Here is an 18527-nt window from a genome sequence, read left to right as displayed (position 1 = left end):
TAATTTGTAAATGAGAAATGGAAAATGGCTCATTGTCTAATCTTCAAAGCAGACCATCAGTAATACTTTCTGTCATATATTTAATAAGTAAAGGTTCCTAAACTCAACAGAGACTTATGGTGAAATAATGTTCTTTGGTCACACGATTAACAAAAAGAAACTTTTTGGCAAAAAACAAAAAACAAAAAAAACAACACCCTGAGTGGATGGTTTGGAACAAAGGATGAATTCATTTAAAGCATTTTAAGCCCATTTATAAATACAGTAGAGAATCTGTGGTGTGTTTCTTTTCCACAGAACATGGCAACCTTGTGGGAAGTAGACGGCATTGTGATGCAATTCAACCTTCCATGATCACCTCTGCCACAAGAACTAAAACTAATATAGAATCTGGGGCTGGGCTCAAAAGAGAGATTGTATCAAGTGACCCAGGATGAGCCGCAAAGATTACGCAAAGCTAAAGGAAAAGACAAAAAGAACTAAGCGGTTTCCATTTATCAAATCAGGTAGCACAAATTTATAAACACGTGGTGTCTAGAAATTGCAGTGCAGGTTGTTTCCATTTAAAAAGCCTTTTTACCCCCAGTCAATATTGTTAAATTATAGGTTTTAATTATCTTAACTGGTCGATCACAGCAATAAAGAAATAATTCATTCATCTATTTAAGGCTTTTAACACAACTCAACCAACAAATTTGTCGTCTGTAATTTGATGCCGGATATAAAAGATGACATATTCCAGGTGTCAATTACCTTTTGTTCAACATCAGCAGGGATAAGCTGCTGCTTTCTATACAAAAAGACCAGAGCAGCTGATGGATCATAATGATAGATCAACATTTAGATGAGTGTTTTTGCTCTGAGCAACAACTTCAATGTCTGAAAATCTGTAATTACCCGTTGGCTGTGACTGGGGAAAGGAATGTTTTTTTATTTCATGACTCTCAGCATCACAGTTTGACTGTTTTAATCAGAATCCAGATGAATTACCAAACACTGAGTGCTGTTTCTGATAAACAGCATTTGAAAAAATGAAACTCTCTACCGAGAGGGGCAGCTTAAAGAAGATTATTAAAGATAGATTAATTAAGTTTTTTAATTATCAAGGTAATCTAAATTGCTGTTTTAATTTTTTTTTTTACAATCAAAAACGACTAAGTATAGAAAAAAAATGCATGATTTTCCAAACTTTTCTCACGATCTAAAAAGCATGACTTGCATCCTCCCTCTCCTACCTTTTGGTTGGATTTCAGTTTTTTGCAGTTGGTCTCTACACATCTGGAGATTAAGATACTAAATTATTGGCCATTTTTGTTTGCAATACAGCTAAAGCCTCCCTCACCTCCTCCCCCTCTCCATCCGGCCTAACGGCGTCCTCCAGCTGCAGGGGCAGACGAGGCTCTGCCTGGCTGATGACAAAAATCTGAGGAGAAAACAAACGCAACCAAACATAGCTCAGTACAATAAAATGTGAGAAACAAAGCTGAAATGTTTACATTAGGCATTCAGAAAATGGAAAGCACCTGACCTACAGACTCACACTATGTCAAAGTGAAAGCGGATAAGTAACCCCCCCCGCCTTTGAGAAAAGCTTTCCTCAGCTGACAAACATGCATGTTTGTTGTTCCCTCATATTTTCAGACATTTTGTGAAAAAATGTCGAATCTGAACACTTTGCCTCCTAGCTTAAAGAATGATTTTTCTAGCCCGTCTTGCACAGACGCTTAACCCAGAATTTTTAAGAGTTTTAACACACTTAAATGTTAATGGGAACTTTCCTGAATATGTTTTATATACTCAAAGGACAGCTGCATAGTTCCTGTGAGGGGAGCTGTGTATCTGCCTGAATAACAAACTGTAAATGCCTAAGAGCCTGGATGCTTTTATGCTGTCATGAAGGGAAAAAACTACAACTTTGTGTTTTCATTTGAATTGGAAGGGCACCAAAGGTGCATGAAATGCAGTGCAGGTGAGCTAACCCTCTCGATGTGGAGCTCAACGTCCTGCTGAGAACAGCTCTCGATCTTCTGCTCCACTTTCCTCACAACGGCCTCCACGTCCACGATGCTTTCCTTTGTGATGCTGCAGAGTGAAAGCAACAAACTGCACTTTAGAAACCAGACTTTTCTGCTTGCGTCAAAGCCACATTCCTGTTAAACTCTGACCTGTGACTTCACATGTGAAGGAAGGAGGAGAGAGTATGGGTGAGTGATTTTTTGACTTGGTGAGATTTTTCTTCTTTTTTTCCCCCAGTCATTCCTAAGAATACAACTGCTACTATGACATTTGCTGAAAAGTGAAGGGGTGTTTGAGATGCCAAAAACACTATTCTTTTTCCCCCCTTGCTCCTATTAACAGGCAGCAACAAAATGTGCAATTTCCACTCTTGAGGGAAAAAAACACAGATATTCTAAGGTTGTAGTCCATTTTCTTTTTAACTCATTTTAAATGTGGGCAATTGTATTTTACAGTGACACTTGGAATCTGGCACACTGACAGAAGTACCAACACCTTATTTAATCACTATTGTAGCTCTGCTAGATTGGCCATTAAACTGGACTGATTTTAACTGAACAGAAAATCTTTGAGCTACTGTCAAGGAGAAGATGAGGGACAGCTGAGCCAACAATGCAGATAAGCTTCAAGAAACTGAAAGCAAACTGGGCCTTCTCCTTTCACACTAATGGATGTCTCAATGTAAAAGCACCCAGTCAAATATTAAATGCAAATACAGCACCAATGATTATTGGTATTTATTATAATTTGCCAGAAATTGGGTTTACTTAAGCTGTGAAACATAATAACATGAGCAAAGTTAAAAACCTAAAAAATTATTTATTGGTAATTCACACACCTAATAAATCTAACATTTTTTAAACTGAATTACGGAAATATATGAACTCTTTGATTATTCTTTGATTAACCCTCCTAGATGCACATTCTCCTAATTCCCTACTGATTTACTCAAAAGAGATAATACTTGAACAAATTACAATTTACCCCATTTAAAATAACCAGCACTTATTATAGAAACTAACTTAAGCACAGATACTACAAAAATGACATACATTTTTTTATAAATTTCCCAGAAGTTAAAAGGAAGAGCTTATATTGCCTAATTCTGATTGGCATATCTAACTTTAACTGGTCGTCAGAGTTGCACTGGAACTTTCTACAACAGACGGCGGCTGCACTTACAAGAACTGAACAGCAATGTACTCATGTTATTTTCCATAAACTTATCCATATATTGCATTAAATTAACATATTAGTAATAGTAATAGTAATTAGAATCTATGCGAATTAAATGTAGATATAATAGTGGAGTTTCTCTTTTGTAAAACAAAAGCAAATGGTTAAGAATTAGGATAAATCAAAACTAAAGCATAAGGGATGGATATTAAGTAACTTTTTTAGGCCGTGGGCCACAGCTATAGGAACCCCCCCCCCCCTTTGGTTTTGTTTCCTTTTGTAATCATGTCAAACACATACATTAAAATGAAAGTAAATATGAAGGCGGGCTGTCTTTTTTATTTTTATCCTTTAGTCTTTGTTCCTTTCAATAACAATGAACGGTCACTAAATTCAAGCTGGTGGAAACTCAGTGTACCGTGTTAGAGAAGAGCAACACCCCCACTTGCCAAACTGCGCCGGGCCAGATGGGAGGCCTGCTGCAATCCGTCACTCCTCCTCATTAAAAAGCAGTAATAGGGGACTCAACACTGGGGCACTGCTGTCCACTCAGCCCCGCAACAGCTGCTACCTTAGTCCTCCCCATTCAGGTCGAGATCATCAAAATAAATAAATCCACCACATTAATGACCATCTCAGCTTGCTCCCTAAGACACTGGGGATAAACGGCATGAAACTGACAGGAATTTGACAAAATGGCATGGAGATGACATAAATCGGAAAGGGGAGATGGACTTGAGGAAATGAGCCAAGAAAACACAAGGTGGTGAGATCCAGCTCCCTGCTCCAAAACTGAACAAGACATGGGTTAAATACTTCTGGGTTGTCTCCAACCGCTTTTTAAAATTCTAATGAAAATAAATTTAATTCGATATTTTTGACAGGACACAGAGGGGTCTGGTCCTCGATAGTCTGAGGTTAGGCTTTGCCTCAACTGGATTTCAATTTTTATCCTGGTTTTTAAAAAAAGCCTACAAGTGAAGCTCTGCCTGCATTTTAACACCCTTACCAATGGTCAGGAGACACCGGGCATTGCATTTATAACCATATCACGAATACAGGAAGTTCAAATGATTTCTTCTGCATGGCAAACCCTAAGAGTTAGAGTGAAGGACAAAGCTTAGAAGGTAGCTCCTGCTTTTCCAAATCAAAGAGAGTCAGGGTGGTTCACACATCTGACCAAGATCCCTTTGGTAAGCTTCATCTAAGGCACATTTCCCAGTATAAACCCTGAATTCATTGGAGGGAAAATGCATATTTCTTTGCCTGGGAATGTCTTGAGAACAAAATGGAGGGAAGTCAAGTTTTCCCTCTTTTCCCTGAAACGTCCTTGAACATGTCTTGAATCAGTAGATTCAATCCTGATCAAAATCTTAAGACCAGTCAAAAAATTGCAAGAATTTGCATTTTGCACAATTGGATCTTGAGAAGGTTCAAAGTAGAGCTTCACAATGTTAAAGGAAAAAATCAGTGCAAGAGACAAGAACTTTTGAGCAGGGAATTAATTGAAAACTGCATTTACACTTAAACATGATTAACAGATAGATAAGTGGAAAAGCAAAATAACTTATTTGAGGTGGGGACCTTATGGACGAATAGAGAGAGAAGGGTCTAATAATTGGATGATTTATATTTGCATGCATTTCAGATTAAATGATGGACGGACATACAGTCTCTAAATGTTAGATATGTTACATAGTACCAAACCTTAGTTTTTCATTTATACATTTATTTTATTTCATAAAGGTGCTCAACAAAAGGTTGTTTAGGTTAGAGTGGATTTTTGCCGTAAAAGAAAGTCAGCGATATTGGGGACTTGACATTCAGGTCTTCTGCTCTGCGGCAGAGTAAAAGTTCCCCAGCTTTATGAGATCTTAATTAAACTGTGTGTGAGGAGGGGACGTCTTGGACATGGGATAAATGAAAGGCGACTTTCCATTATGATGCCACCTTTGCCCCCGCTATGATTATGAGAGGATTTCCCTGTAATCCGCCTTCCTACTCGGCGTGTCAATCATCACACCACAGAGTGTGAAACTAGATGTGGGGTAGAAACCCACCAGTTGTGTTTTGAGAAGCAGAAACTCTGGTTGTTGTGTAAAAAAAAAAAAAAAAAAAAATGTTTTGACAACAGCGTCATCACTTTCACTTGCTCTGTTGCTAGGTGCTAAGTTTTGCAACGCAAGCCAACCGTTGTACCACAAACATTACAGAACTAGATTGAGGAACCATGACACATATAAAAACAAAGTTGCATAAAAACATCTAAATACGTGCTTAGAAAAAAACAGACTTTTCGACTTCAAAAGGGGGACTGGTTAACTTTCATACGTTTTCTGTAATTTATCTTTAGTTATCTTTTAGATGTCTGCCATAACCAACCCTTACTGTCATTAACTTGCTTAAAGTATTTTTAAGCCTGCAACCTGGGCTTTATCTCATACTTAATCTCATAGGGGAGTGTTGGCCCAATAGTTAGAGCAGTGCGCATGTGCTCTGAGGAGGTAGCAAGTACCCGTTTTGATCACCACAGCCTCCACTTTGGGTTCCTGAGCAAGACCTTTACCCCCACACTCCCCGGACGCCACACAATGGCAGCCCACTGCTTCCCCTAAGGGATTGGTTAAATGCAGAGGTAGATTTACTCATTGTGAGACCAATAAAGTTCAATTATTATTATATTATATTATACTACATTTTCTTTCACGTATTTGTTCGTGTCAGTAAAATCACAAAAGATAGGGTTAGAGAAATTGGTATGTTTTATGCTAAAAGATTAATTACTTTTACAGTCAGAAGAGAAAGAAAGTTGATCCTTTTTGATGCTTTTACTCTTCTAGTCTCTTCAGATATTAGTTTCTATGATTAAACACAATAAAAAACAAGAAGACCAGCTTCATGATGACGGGCAATCCCTGGTAAATGTCTAACTATTTTGCCGAGTCACTAGTCCTACAGTGTGGCTCAGTGCAGAGCAGAGAGGTTCATCTGAGGAGGAACTGTAAACCCATTTGGAGTCTGTAACATTGCCAACACTTCAGTCTGTACATCATTAGGCTCATCCCAATCTTGAACAAAGGATCTCAACATAGTGAAAAGCAGTAATATAAAGAGAATCCTTAAGTCTTAATTACAAAACATGAATGTGAAAATAATGACGGATGCATTTGAGCAGCCACATGAGGGAAAGAATAATTGACTAAGTATTGGTGCTAAATTGACACTTTCTTACTTTTTTGTTTCTTTCATTTGACATAAAATAATTTTCAACAAATACGGGTATTTTGCTTAACTGTTAATATCTCTTCTTGCTGCAAAGCAGCACACAGTAAGATGCATTTACTGAATTATTTGGACTTCTTTGTCTAAGTAGATGAACATAGAAACTTAAAACAACGAGCATGATCCCAAAACGTCAGATTATTGCAGGAAGGCCGAAGACAGATTCATTCTCTAGCAATACAGTAAGAAAATGTAAAACATAAAATGTTAATCTGCAAAGATTCAAGTTTTTGCATTGATTATCTAAAGTCTTACATTAAGAACAATTTGTTTGATGATGTACGGAGGGTGTAGTCCAGAGATTAATTCAAAAGTTTTAGGTTTTATGAGGAAAATAGAATAATGTCTTTATAATAACTACTTCATAGACAGGATTTAAATGATGACTAAAAAAAGAAATCCTTATATTAGTTTGTGTGTAGCTTTACAGCCAGGCCTTTTCAATGTTTTACTTTATCTTTCTAAGATGACTGATTGAAACTTTAGCAAGATAAAATAAATGTGTTAAAATAAAGGTGCAAGTTGTGAAATTATTTATCCGAGTCTCATGTTTTTTATAACACATAATTTATTCAGAGGTCTGTATGCTGTGACATTTATGGTACATACTCATATCATACACACAAAAAAAACGGTTTTGAATGTTAATGTACAAATGTAACCTTAATACCGTACAAGACACATTTTGGAAAAACAAACTATAAAACAGCAACAACATAAAGATTGTTATATATATATGATAATGTAGAATTTGCTTTATTCTTAGTTATCTGCTCTCTTATATAAACTAGTGGTAGGGCAATACCTCAACCGATATTAGCTTTTTTTCTTTTTCTTGTACTGGTATGACAGATGCATACATTTCTCAATTCATTAGTAAATTTAGCATTCGTGCTTTGAGATAAAAAAAGAAGCATGCTAGCCACTGTTAATACATTTTTTTGATTTGTCAATAAGTGCTTCTTTCTGTTTAAACTTAGCTTTATGTAAGCCTTAATTATCTTTTGCAGATGTTTATAGAGCAATGCTCTGGTATCATTATCGCATAGTAGGGCTGTGGCTATTGATTAATATGCAATTGAATAATCTAGATATTCTTTTCTTTGATTATTTAAGATAAAAAGAGATACTCTAAATATATTAATAAACTTAGTAAAATGTTTAACTTTTGTAAAATGTAAAACATTTCTTGCACATTTTTAATTACTAATAATTGACTAAAGCACGGACACACCACTTATGTATAGAGTGACAGAACAGGGGTTTTCAAGGTTTACTATACAGTATATATTTCTGCCTAATTCATGCTGAGAGTTGTTCATTTTTAGTGTTTGTTCAGTCCAGATAACACCAAGTTAATTACTAAATTAGTTTATTTTAATACTTGAATAATCACAGTTAATGCTATACATTTTATCAGCCACAGAGTCTACATTGAGAAAGCGGAGCATGTTGATGGAATCGTAGTTTGAACACGCAGTTAATTCAATTATGGTATCATGATATCCTCAGACATCATTTCACTCATTTGAAAATCAGAGACCAAAATGAAGACGGGCTCAGATCAGAATGAAGATGTCAGAACCTGCTGAGCTTATGAGGTAACTGTCTGAAACAGTTCAGAGCCTGACATGTTCTTTAAACAGGCCTGGCATTCCTCTGTTTGTACTGTCTGGCTAATGGCCTTTAGTCAGGTTATTCACTTTCAACTCTTTGTATTGCTTCCTGTGAATATGGACACAGCATACAAAGCTGGAGAGGCCTTCTTGAGCCCTGGGTTATGTCCACATCTCAAACGGTGTTTGTTAGGGCAATATCTGAATTGCCTAAGCTGAGTATTAACTGCCTTTTTCATGTGGTTGATTACAGCTGTGGGTGTTACCATCGGCGTCGCCAGACTCCATTTACTGGGGCACGTGCCCCAGTATAAATGAGCTGTGCCCCAGTATAAATCTCATGAATATTTGCAATAGTAATACATTTTTTTAATGCATCAATTTAGATAATTCCAACGGAAGGAGACGTATATTTCTACTCAAATGCGCAGCAAGTGTGTTGGTAACTCCAAATTGAGGATGTATTAGCGCCCCCACGTCAGCGCATGTCACTGCATGAACTGCAGGTAAATTAACGCGCTGCTCTCAACTGAGTTGGATGGGACACCGTGCGGCCACGACGCATTTTTAGTTCTGGTAACGTTTCTTACCTGTCAATTTTATTATTTTCCCAGTGAAACCACATGATTTATAGGCTACTAACTGAAAATTACTGCATTGGTTTGTAGATGGATATCAGGAAATTCCTCACACGAAGCAGAGACAGGGAAGCAGTAAAACAAGATGAGAGAGAGGGAGGTAAGGTCCCGTAATGAATTAGTGATTTAAGCTAAGCAGTTACATTAGGGACGTTATAAGCAATATGATAGATATTTACATAATTATAAATTTACGTTTTTTTAATGTTTTCTGTAGAAAATGAGAATGCAGGTGCTGGAGTAGGAAAGGGAGGAGGAGGCGAGACTGACAGGCAAGAGACAGGTGAGAGACAGGAGAGAGACAGGACCATGAAGGTGATGAGGGAGCAACAACCAGTGTCCACAAATAAGAAGGGGACATTAGTGATTTAGGGGGAAAGCATGATGGTCCTAGACAAGTGAAGTTGTCCCACCATCCCCAGGACAAATTTGGAGTAAAAAAACGTTCATTTAATTCAAAATGGTTTGACAGCTTTTTATTGTTGAAAAAGAAAGCCTTGTTATCAAGGATATGCAGTGTGTTTTCAACTTGCTTGATAACATCATGTTCCCAACATTAACGCAGGTCATCCAGATCTCCCTCACAATCCCAGTCTACAGCTGGAGTTGTGAAAGGTCATTCAGTGTGTTGAGAAGGATCCACACTTGGCCGAGGTGCACAATGGGACAAGACAGGCTCCATCATCTTGCTATTTTATCAGTTGAAAAGGAAGAACTTTCTAAGCTGAGTCACAAGTGATTGACCACTTTGCAAAAATGATAAATAGGAGGTACACTTTAATGCTCAAAAAAATAAAAGGAAAACTTAGCTCAGGATGAGTTAAACTTACCCCCGAACTAAAACTCTGTAACCTAGGAATTAATGATTACTTCAGAATGTGTATAAGGAAACTTTTTATTTGTCAAAGTTGTTGATGTCTTATTTTTTATAGCTGCAATGTTGAAAATGTTCATGTTTGTTAAAACAAATATGCTCTTATACTCATTAATATCTCAACTGGTAATTTTGGTAGGAATGTATCAGGGTTGGGCAGTGTGCTTGTTTGTATTTATGTATGGAAGGAGGGGCATATGCACTAGGGGGCCAGTGCCCCAGTAAAGCTTTGTGCCTAGCAACGCCCCTGGGTGTTACCATCGGACTAATTTAGTAACATCCAGAGAAGCCATTTACGTGGCATATTATAATTAAGGTCTCACATGTTATATTCTCTAAATACTGGGTGTAAAACAAATGCTTGTTGTGAAATCAGTGCGCATTACAGCATATGTGCATAAATTTCATCATACAGCATTTTTCTATGTAAATTTAAGCTCCCATTAGAGTTAGTCCATAATTAAGCTCCCATGTGAACCTCTAATATGAGCCTGAGGCTGCATTATTGTATCCCTTCCTCTATCCTCCCTAAATTGCTTTCATTCATAGACTAGCCGTAATGGGCAACAATTTAGCTGTTAAAATGACTAATGATGTTTTGCACTTAAGTGTGGCTCCTTTTCTGATCCACACCGCAGTATCTGCCATCTTAACAGGAAGCTCTCCATTAAAAACTGTGTTGTATTCGACCCTGTTAAAAGCCAGCTACAGCTGTCATGTGAAAAATGATTGATTGGCCCACCCCCCCACCCTCCTCTCGTGTTTTAGAATGTGTGAAAATGGACGGGCAGACGATTAGGGCCCAGGATTTTCCCACCATTGTCTGCGCCGACTCCGACAGGAAAAACAGTGGCGGTACTCACTTTGCAGCAAACTTGACCATCTGCTTGCTGGCACGATCTCCCACTGCGACCAGCGCTTGCGCGTTGAACTGCTGTTGACGCAAGACCAAGAAGCATTGCTTCCCTGCAAAGCAAAGCAACAATAGGTGATACAGGCTGACCATACTTATCAGCCACACACAACCAAAAAAAAAAAAAACTAAGATGGACGCAGAGTTGGTTTGCTCAATGAAAGAAAACACTGCACCACACAGCTGCAGAGGGTCAAACATTTGTGAAAAAAGCATTGTGTTTAAAGAGCACTTAGTGGGGAAAGTGTGATTGCTACCTTCGATTTAAACACGCACACCTAGGAAGAGTGTAAACAAGCCAGCTAACAAAGACTCAGGTCAGCAGATAGGTGGACCACCCAGACTCTTTGATGTGCACTGACTGAGAGAAAGAGGTGGATGGTGGGGATGGCAGCAATGATAAAATCCCACCAACAAATAAACCTCATCCCACACTGAATCAGGATGTTGTTCTGTTCACAAGGACATCCTACAGCGAGCATGGAGAATGAAAACCCGAGTGGATAGGAAGCCACTCTTGACCCTAGAAGTTATCTTGAAAGGAAACAGCAAAAATACAATCATTGGTTTGTTTGTAGTTGGAGTTTTACCCTAGCAGAAGAAAGGTGAGTTGTTTTATTGAGAGGTGCAACAGGCAGGCAAAGCTCAGGCTGTTCATTGTATTCAAATTCAAAAAACCTCACGGCTGCCAAAACTGCTGGAACTGAGTTATCTGATCTACCCGCTGGCAGTGATAAGCTAGTCTGAGAATGATATTAGAAAACACCCCCAGACTGTCAAACTGTTTCACAAGGAGAGAGTGGGAAAAGGGGAGCATTGTAAGCAAAAACTTTTATTCAAATTCTGAGACTTTTATTCACACTTCTTGAAACGTGTTCACACTCTCATGTAAAATAGGTTTTGGCTTCTAAATCAGAGTTTTATTTTAAGCACCATAAAAAAAGGTTCTCCATAAATATCTTTTTTTTTTTAAACATTTCAACCAATTTCTATTGATCCAATTAGGATATAAATGGTGCCTTTTACTTTCATATGTCTTTTAATATTTTAGTTCATGTTTATTTGAATAAAGTTGTAAATTGGCATGACATTATAAGTCAGTCTTTGAGGTTATCTGTGCAATTTGTAGAATTAAACCCCAATGAGGTGGTTCAAAAAATGTGTTAAATAAGAGTTTTATTCTTTTAATATGTTTCTTTGTGCAAAAACAAATAGGTGTTACACCAGCAGGTTTCACTGCCATAATGCCAATAAAGGCTTTTCACTCTAAAAGGTGTAAATGAATTGTGACAGCACATTTTCTGTTAAATATTTCATCACAGGATAAAAAAGGTGAAATTGCAGGAATTGTGAAAAATAAGTGCTGAAAATGAAGAATGTCTGCATATTTTCATTTTAAATTAATAATGTATATTAGCTGGCTCCAAATATTCATCTTAATAATTATTCTTATTCTAGACCAATCTAAAATGAGAAGCTAAAAGCTCTAAATTTCAAGAACAAAAGTGCAACTCAGCCGTTATATCAAGGTTATATTGGTGTTCGTCTACATAAAAAATAATCTTTTAAAATGCCGGAAGAGCCTTAGAATACAGTATGAGCTCATTTGATTTATTTTTTTTTTTTATTGTACAGGCAAACTGCTTTCATCCCTGGTAAAGCAAAACTGAGAACCTCTGAAAAAATGGCTGTCCATCTAAACTGACAGGTCCAGGCTTAGGAAGCATTAATAAGAGATGCAGCCAAGAGGCCCATTAAACTCTGGAGGAATTGCAGAGAAACTTAACAGATAAGAAAATATGTTAACTAACATTCATGTAATGCACTAATCTGGCCTTTGGGGATGAACGGCAAGAAGAAAGCCATTTTTGAAGGAAAACCATTTGCAGATTTCCACAAGCCACATAGTGAACAAAGCAAAACTGTGCAAAGTGTTTGGGTCAGATGAGACCTAAACTGAACTTCCTGGTTGTAAAAGCATCATGCTGTGAGAATGTTTTCCTTTGGGCTGTGAGAAACTCTGCTGGGGGCTGCAGGAGAGGTGAAATTGACTTTGCAGCAGGATGGTAATCCTAAAATTACATCCAGAGCTTCAGAGGAACGATTTAAATCGAAGCATATTTATGTGTTTGATTGGCCCAGACAAAGTCAAACTATTCAACTATTTGTTCAAGACTTGAGTTGAGTTATTGCACACATATGAGCTCCATCAAGTCAGAAAAGCTTGGAGGTATTTTGCAAAGAAGATTTAGCAAAAGGTTTAGCCTCCAGATGTGCAGTTTTTAGAGATATAAGCCAAACAACCTGCAACTTCGATTGCAACAAGTATCCAATATCAAATAACATCTATTTTACACCTTTATATCTTGTCTTTACTTTGTTTATTACATAAAATACAATGAAATATATTGAAGATTGTGGTTGTTACCTGAAAAATCTAAAACAAAAAAATTCAAAGAGCATGGTTTATTTTTTGTAAGATATAGATGACAGTATGTGGTAAACTTAAGTATTAAAACTAAGAGGAATGATATCACTCATTGAGGTCATAAGAAATCTAAGTACTCCACATCACTGTTGGCTGCCTCTGCTGTTTGATCTTGAACTAAAAGTAGAGCTTTGCAGAAGAATGGCTCAGGGGCAGATGATTTAGTCTGCAGACTTTAGGACACCGGGGATAAACTCAGGGGGGGCATCTCAGCATGGCTCTTTGTGTACTACGCTAGAAAGGTGAACAAAGCACTCGAAGGCAAAGGAGTGATCTCACCTTTGGCTCGGCTGGTGTGGACACGGGCACGCAACCAGATCAGCTGGTCAGCTTTCTCTGGAGTCAGGTCTTGGACTCGGACCAACGCCCTGTCTGGATCAAACAGACACACAGACAGACATACAAATGTTTCGTTACTTCAAAGAACTTACCCTGTCTCAATTTCCACCCACTTCTGAGCTAAAAATCTCCCTTGACAATCCTTTATACTCCCAAAAAAAAGTGTGAAAAAGCGTGCCTGTGCTTGTGGAGAGACAGGCAGTAAGAGAGCTCAAATTACAGGCATGTCTAATAAATAAGACACAGTAGAAGAGCTGCTGAAAGCTGTCTAAAATTTGGCTATTCTCCCTGGGCTTTATGACAAATTGACTCTAGTTTCACTTGTATCACTCTGAGACATGCTTACTGTTGATAATCAGCAAGCAGAGCAGGAGAACTAGAGGTAAAGCTGCCCCTTTGGCTGAAAACTCTCCTTCAACTCACATGAAAGACTTCCCTGTCCCCCACCCGCTTCGTCCCTATGGCTGAACTCGGCATGCAGGTGAGGGAGGCCCCACTTTGTCTGCTGTCACTGATGCTGAAAGAACTGGCAGACAGATGGACGACGGCAACAGGTCTGTCTGCTGCTTTGCTCATTAACGGAGTTCCCAAACGCAGAAAGTTTGAGGAACTATCATTTGTATCAGCGAAGTTGCCACCAGAGGTGACTCCAAGGCCTTCCTCCATGATGCTTATCTCAAACCTGTTTATGCAGAATCAACTACTGCTACGCTGCTCCACCACTTTCTGTACGAAAACCGGTTGTGCACTTTCACTACGTGCACAAACGCCTGCACAACCGATATTTTACAACAAGTATGTATGAAATACTTGTTAGTGTAGAGCAATGACTCGCAATTTCCTTGTGTCTTTGTAATAAAAACAAAACAATGCGCAACTTTACTATGGCAACATGGTAACCGACGGCTGTTCAACTTAAACCCAAATTAATGAAAGGCCTTGTAAAAAAAATGCAACTTTAAGTGTTTTCGTATTTATCAAACTCACATCTTCAAAAGTAAATGTAATTTATTGGGAAACCATAATAGTACTAATAAGTGGAATGGTTATAAGGCATGCTTTTTCACTTTTTTTAACCAATGAATATCTGAAAGGACTGGCATGTACGTGAGCACAGTTGGATTTGATTCAAGAAATTTTCTAAACTTCGAGCCAAGGCTTTCAGATACTTTCATCTGAAGTATCCGACTGTTGCACCGGCTGGATGTTTAATTTTGTTTTGTTTTTGTTACTACTGAACCGTTGCAACAGTTTCAGATCTATTGTATATTTTTTTTAGAACAGCCCCAATTACTTTTAAAGGGACATAGTCACGCTGTATGACATTTTTTTAATTCATACAAACGTTGGTGTTCACTGAAGCTTGAATTAAAGCTAAGAGACATTCAGATGTGAATGTGAAGTTGATTGATGCCTGAGTAAACAGTTTTATTCATACAGATACTAGTGATAGCAACTGTTCTTAACCTCTTCCGTCTAAGTACCACATTATAAAGCAGATAGACCCATCGATCAAAGATTAACTGATCACTCGATATAAAAAGTGAAGCTAACATTAGCTTAGCTCATTCATAGGTCCAGATTTAACATGAATCATCTTAAAGCATATTGCTTCTGCTATCAGAACACTTTCACGACTGTTTTAACAAATTTATCCAATAACAACTTCACTTAACCAATTTTTAACTCTCTAAGAGAACATCTATTAGCCTTAAGATACTTTGCTAACGTTAATAGCCACAAGTAGGAAGAAAACGGTAATGTCTGAAAAGACAGAAATTCCTAAAAAGTAGCCGGTCTCAAATGTTACTTCCTCAGGTTGATTTCACCATCAAAGGGACAGAGGTTGACATGAGCACATAGACACATGTCCACACATGAGAATTAGCTCATCTAAAGATCCATAAAAAGCATGAGAACGCAGAGGAGAAGCACGAGCCCATGCTTGTGACATATCAGGGTGTTTATGGTATGTTCAAATAAAACGTTCGAATAAAGCTACTTGCATCAGTATTCATTATGTCTGTGACTTTTGGTAGAATTCATAAAGATCAATTCAATTCAGGGCTCATCAGTAATGCACTTACTGCTATTTTAACATGCTTAATTCCAATGAGGAGGTTTAAGCCCATAACTTTTAATCATTTTTTTACATTTAAATATTTCTCACCATTCTTGCGTTTGATAGGAACAACAATTTTCTTTTCCCTTTAAGTTTGGAGACTCTGAGGATGACTGACTAGAAATGGAGAGCTGCAGATTGGTTTTATTTAACTCTTATCAGTTGGCCTGTGAGCACTTCTGGCTGTTGCTTTATCCAGAGGCATTGCAGGACTTGGTCAGCCTTTATGTTGTAGCTGCTTCAATTGTCACCATTGCTTTCTGATTACGGACAGATGGCACACCTGTCTGTTTATATCTGCTCATCTTGACCGCCAATGAAAATCTAGTTTGGCTCAGAAAGCAATATCAAAAGCATCGGAACATTATTTGAAGGTATTTAAACTTATTTCATTAAATAGTTTTTTGTCTTTTTTTTTTAATGCCATATAAACGTGACTCTGTCCCTTTAAGAAAAGCGTCCCAAAAATAGCCGTTTAGTTCTGTGTCTGCCACAGATGGAGAACCCAGTCTTAAGGCTGATTTATACTCAGAAACCAGGTCGTCTGTGTGTGTTGCAGTGAACGTAAGCCCCCGCCCCTTCCGCATAAACTCTGGTGCACCTCTCCAGACAGTGCTGCAGACAGGAGGCCTCTGATTGGTCAATTATACATCCGCTCTACACTATCCGTATTCCCTGTTTGGTACCTTACAGGCTTGTTTTATTTGTATGACCGCCATTATGCGAAACGACTCGTGAAGTTGGACCAACTAGAAGAGCGAGATGCGTGAGAACGCTGGGACCCTTTTCCCACCTGGATCCCCGTTCTATTTCGCCCTCATGTCCCTCCGTTGTCGCACCACCTTCCTTACCGCCTCGTATCTAGACCCACAGCTAGTGCATGATTGTCCCTCTTGCGTTGTGCCGTGGAATAACATGGCGCAGACCACGCTTTGATATTGGGCACAAATCAAAAATATCTGCAACAAGCTCACTGCGACACACTGCTGCGGGAGTATAACCAGCCCTATAGGAAGTGTACATTTCTCCCATTTTTTTAAGGATTGGTTAAACTGTGCTCCCAGAGGTGATAACATGTAGAATACTATTTTCGAACCTAATTCTATCTCATCCTGATCTATTTGCAATTTTGTTTGATGTTTTTGGTTTTGTTTGTTCAATAATATATTTCAACAAATCTGACTCCCTCAGTTGTATTTATGCAGAGATCAAATTAAGGTTTACAAATGCTTAGATGAACTCCAAAGCAAGTTGGTTACCCTGACGCCCCTTATTGCCCCAATTAGGAGCAATGGAGTGAAGGGTTCTCATTGCAAATGCTGCTCATATTTTTGTTTGCAATAAAATCTTGAAAACTATATATTTCCTCCACTCCACAAATAATAATAAATTTGATCAATCATATAAAACATATTTACGTTCCTGATAATTGTGGAAAGGTTACAAGACCATGAATTTCTGCAGATTTCTGTCAAATCAATCTAACCTTCATCCAAAGAAAACAAACCCGTAAGAACTGTAGTAATTTATGAAAAAAATTTTATGTATGATTTTTACTGCAAGCATTAGAAACTTGTCAGTAAACTAAGTTCATTATGTGTCGCTAAGAACAACAAACCCCTGCTGATGTAGCTGAAGACAAACAAAGATTAGATTCAAAACAAAAAAACATACCTAATCTTCACAGACAAATGGATAACACAATGTTGGGGTTTCATCAGACTATTAACTTGACAGATTTTCATTTTGATGATTCATTATTTTATTTTTTTATCTGTTAAGGGCGAGTGTTGAGATGTTCTGGTGAGTCAAAGTAGCTCTCAATACAAACCGAGTTTCTCCTGGGATTGCACCATAGCAGGCAAGCCATATCGGTCCTTGGCGAAGTCCTAAAAAAAGCAACAACACCACACCTTTTAGGACATCATGTTTGAGACGGTTTTTCCACTTCAGTTTAATGACGTCTGTCTGTCTACTACATCTAAGATAAGAGACAAACAGAAGAGATACTGGGGCTTATCATGATCCCAAGGAGAAGTTGTAGAAAATAAAACAGGATCCCAGAGTCGTGCGTGCTGGTATCTACATACCAATTGTTGCAACAGAAAATGAAAAAGGAGACAGAAAAGCAACAAGTTGGTGAAAGGGACTCGAGGATACTTACATCTTCATCGGCACTTTGTTGTTCAGCAGCCTAAAAGAAAAAGGAAAGTAAGAGGAAATGTCAGGGGGGGATTGCCAGAAGATAGTCATCTTGTTATTTCCTGGCTATTAAATTCAAAAATCCACAACAACAAATAAAACAAATGCTTCAAGATATTTGCCTTCAAATGGGGGGAATGTTTTGCTACGACAGTCAAGTAAATTGCATCTCCATCTTTTGCTGTTGAGGATTTGAATAAAATGAAGAAATCATAGCTCAGCCCCAGAGCTGAGCATTGCATCGCTAGAATATACAGCTCTTCCACACATTGCTCTGACACATCACAGGCAATGAGTAATGGCAGCACCAGATATTGCTATGTAATAGAAACAGTGTAAGTGGACAGATATTCTTTATCTCTGCATGGACTTCCAGGCAAATGACTCCTAGAGTGCGATGAGATCCAGGCTTGGTGGTAATGCCGTGGCTCCATTTTCTATGCAAATTGATATTGGAGCACGGAAATGGCTGCTGGCAGTGGAGTGAATTGGAATCACCCATCCTTGATATAATAATTCAGTCACATGATGGATGATATTGCAGCTTATGATCAACTGAATATAGACCCACTATAGCCGTAAAGCGACCGGGCTGCGACAGACCCACAAAAGTGACAAGTGTTTGTGGGATGAGGGTAGAGCTAGAAGGGGAGGAAAGAGAAGAGAAAAAAATATACCAATGTTCACTCATAATAAACATTCAACTCAGCTCTCAGGTCTTCCCCGAGGCGATGCCTACTATGCTTCAGTGATGTGAGCAGCTGGTGGATCTAACAGTGACAGCAGCTGTTCCCTCCATGAAATGATGCAGACTGGTTTAATTCAACTGGAAGACCACATTTAACTGCTTTCACCTTTCAA

General features: G+C 38.2%; 1 protein-coding gene across 1 annotated transcript in view; it reads right to left on the bottom strand.

The window, feature by feature from the left end:
- dars1 (aspartyl-tRNA synthetase 1) overlaps positions 1–18527 on the bottom strand; it is a 55851-nt gene that overhangs the window by 24415 nt on the left and 12909 nt on the right. The window contains exons 3-8 of the mRNA XM_038276356.1: positions 17629–17658; positions 17296–17353; positions 13283–13375; positions 10466–10568; positions 1980–2082; positions 1343–1423 (exon numbers count right to left, since the gene is read on the bottom strand). Of these exons, the coding sequence (XP_038132284.1) occupies positions 1343–1423; positions 1980–2082; positions 10466–10568; positions 13283–13375; positions 17296–17353; positions 17629–17658 (468 nt within the window). The remainder of the gene's footprint in view (positions 1–1342; positions 1424–1979; positions 2083–10465; positions 10569–13282; positions 13376–17295; positions 17354–17628; positions 17659–18527) is intronic.

Source organism: Cyprinodon tularosa, unplaced genomic scaffold, assembly GCF_016077235.1.
Source record: "Cyprinodon tularosa strain WSP-4 unplaced genomic scaffold, ASM1607723v1 ctg124, whole genome shotgun sequence".
NCBI classification, from domain to species: Eukaryota; Metazoa; Chordata; class Actinopteri; order Cyprinodontiformes; family Cyprinodontidae; genus Cyprinodon; species Cyprinodon tularosa.
The sequence above is the reverse complement of the archived record's forward strand: the minus strand, read 5'-3'. Positions and strand labels throughout refer to the sequence as shown.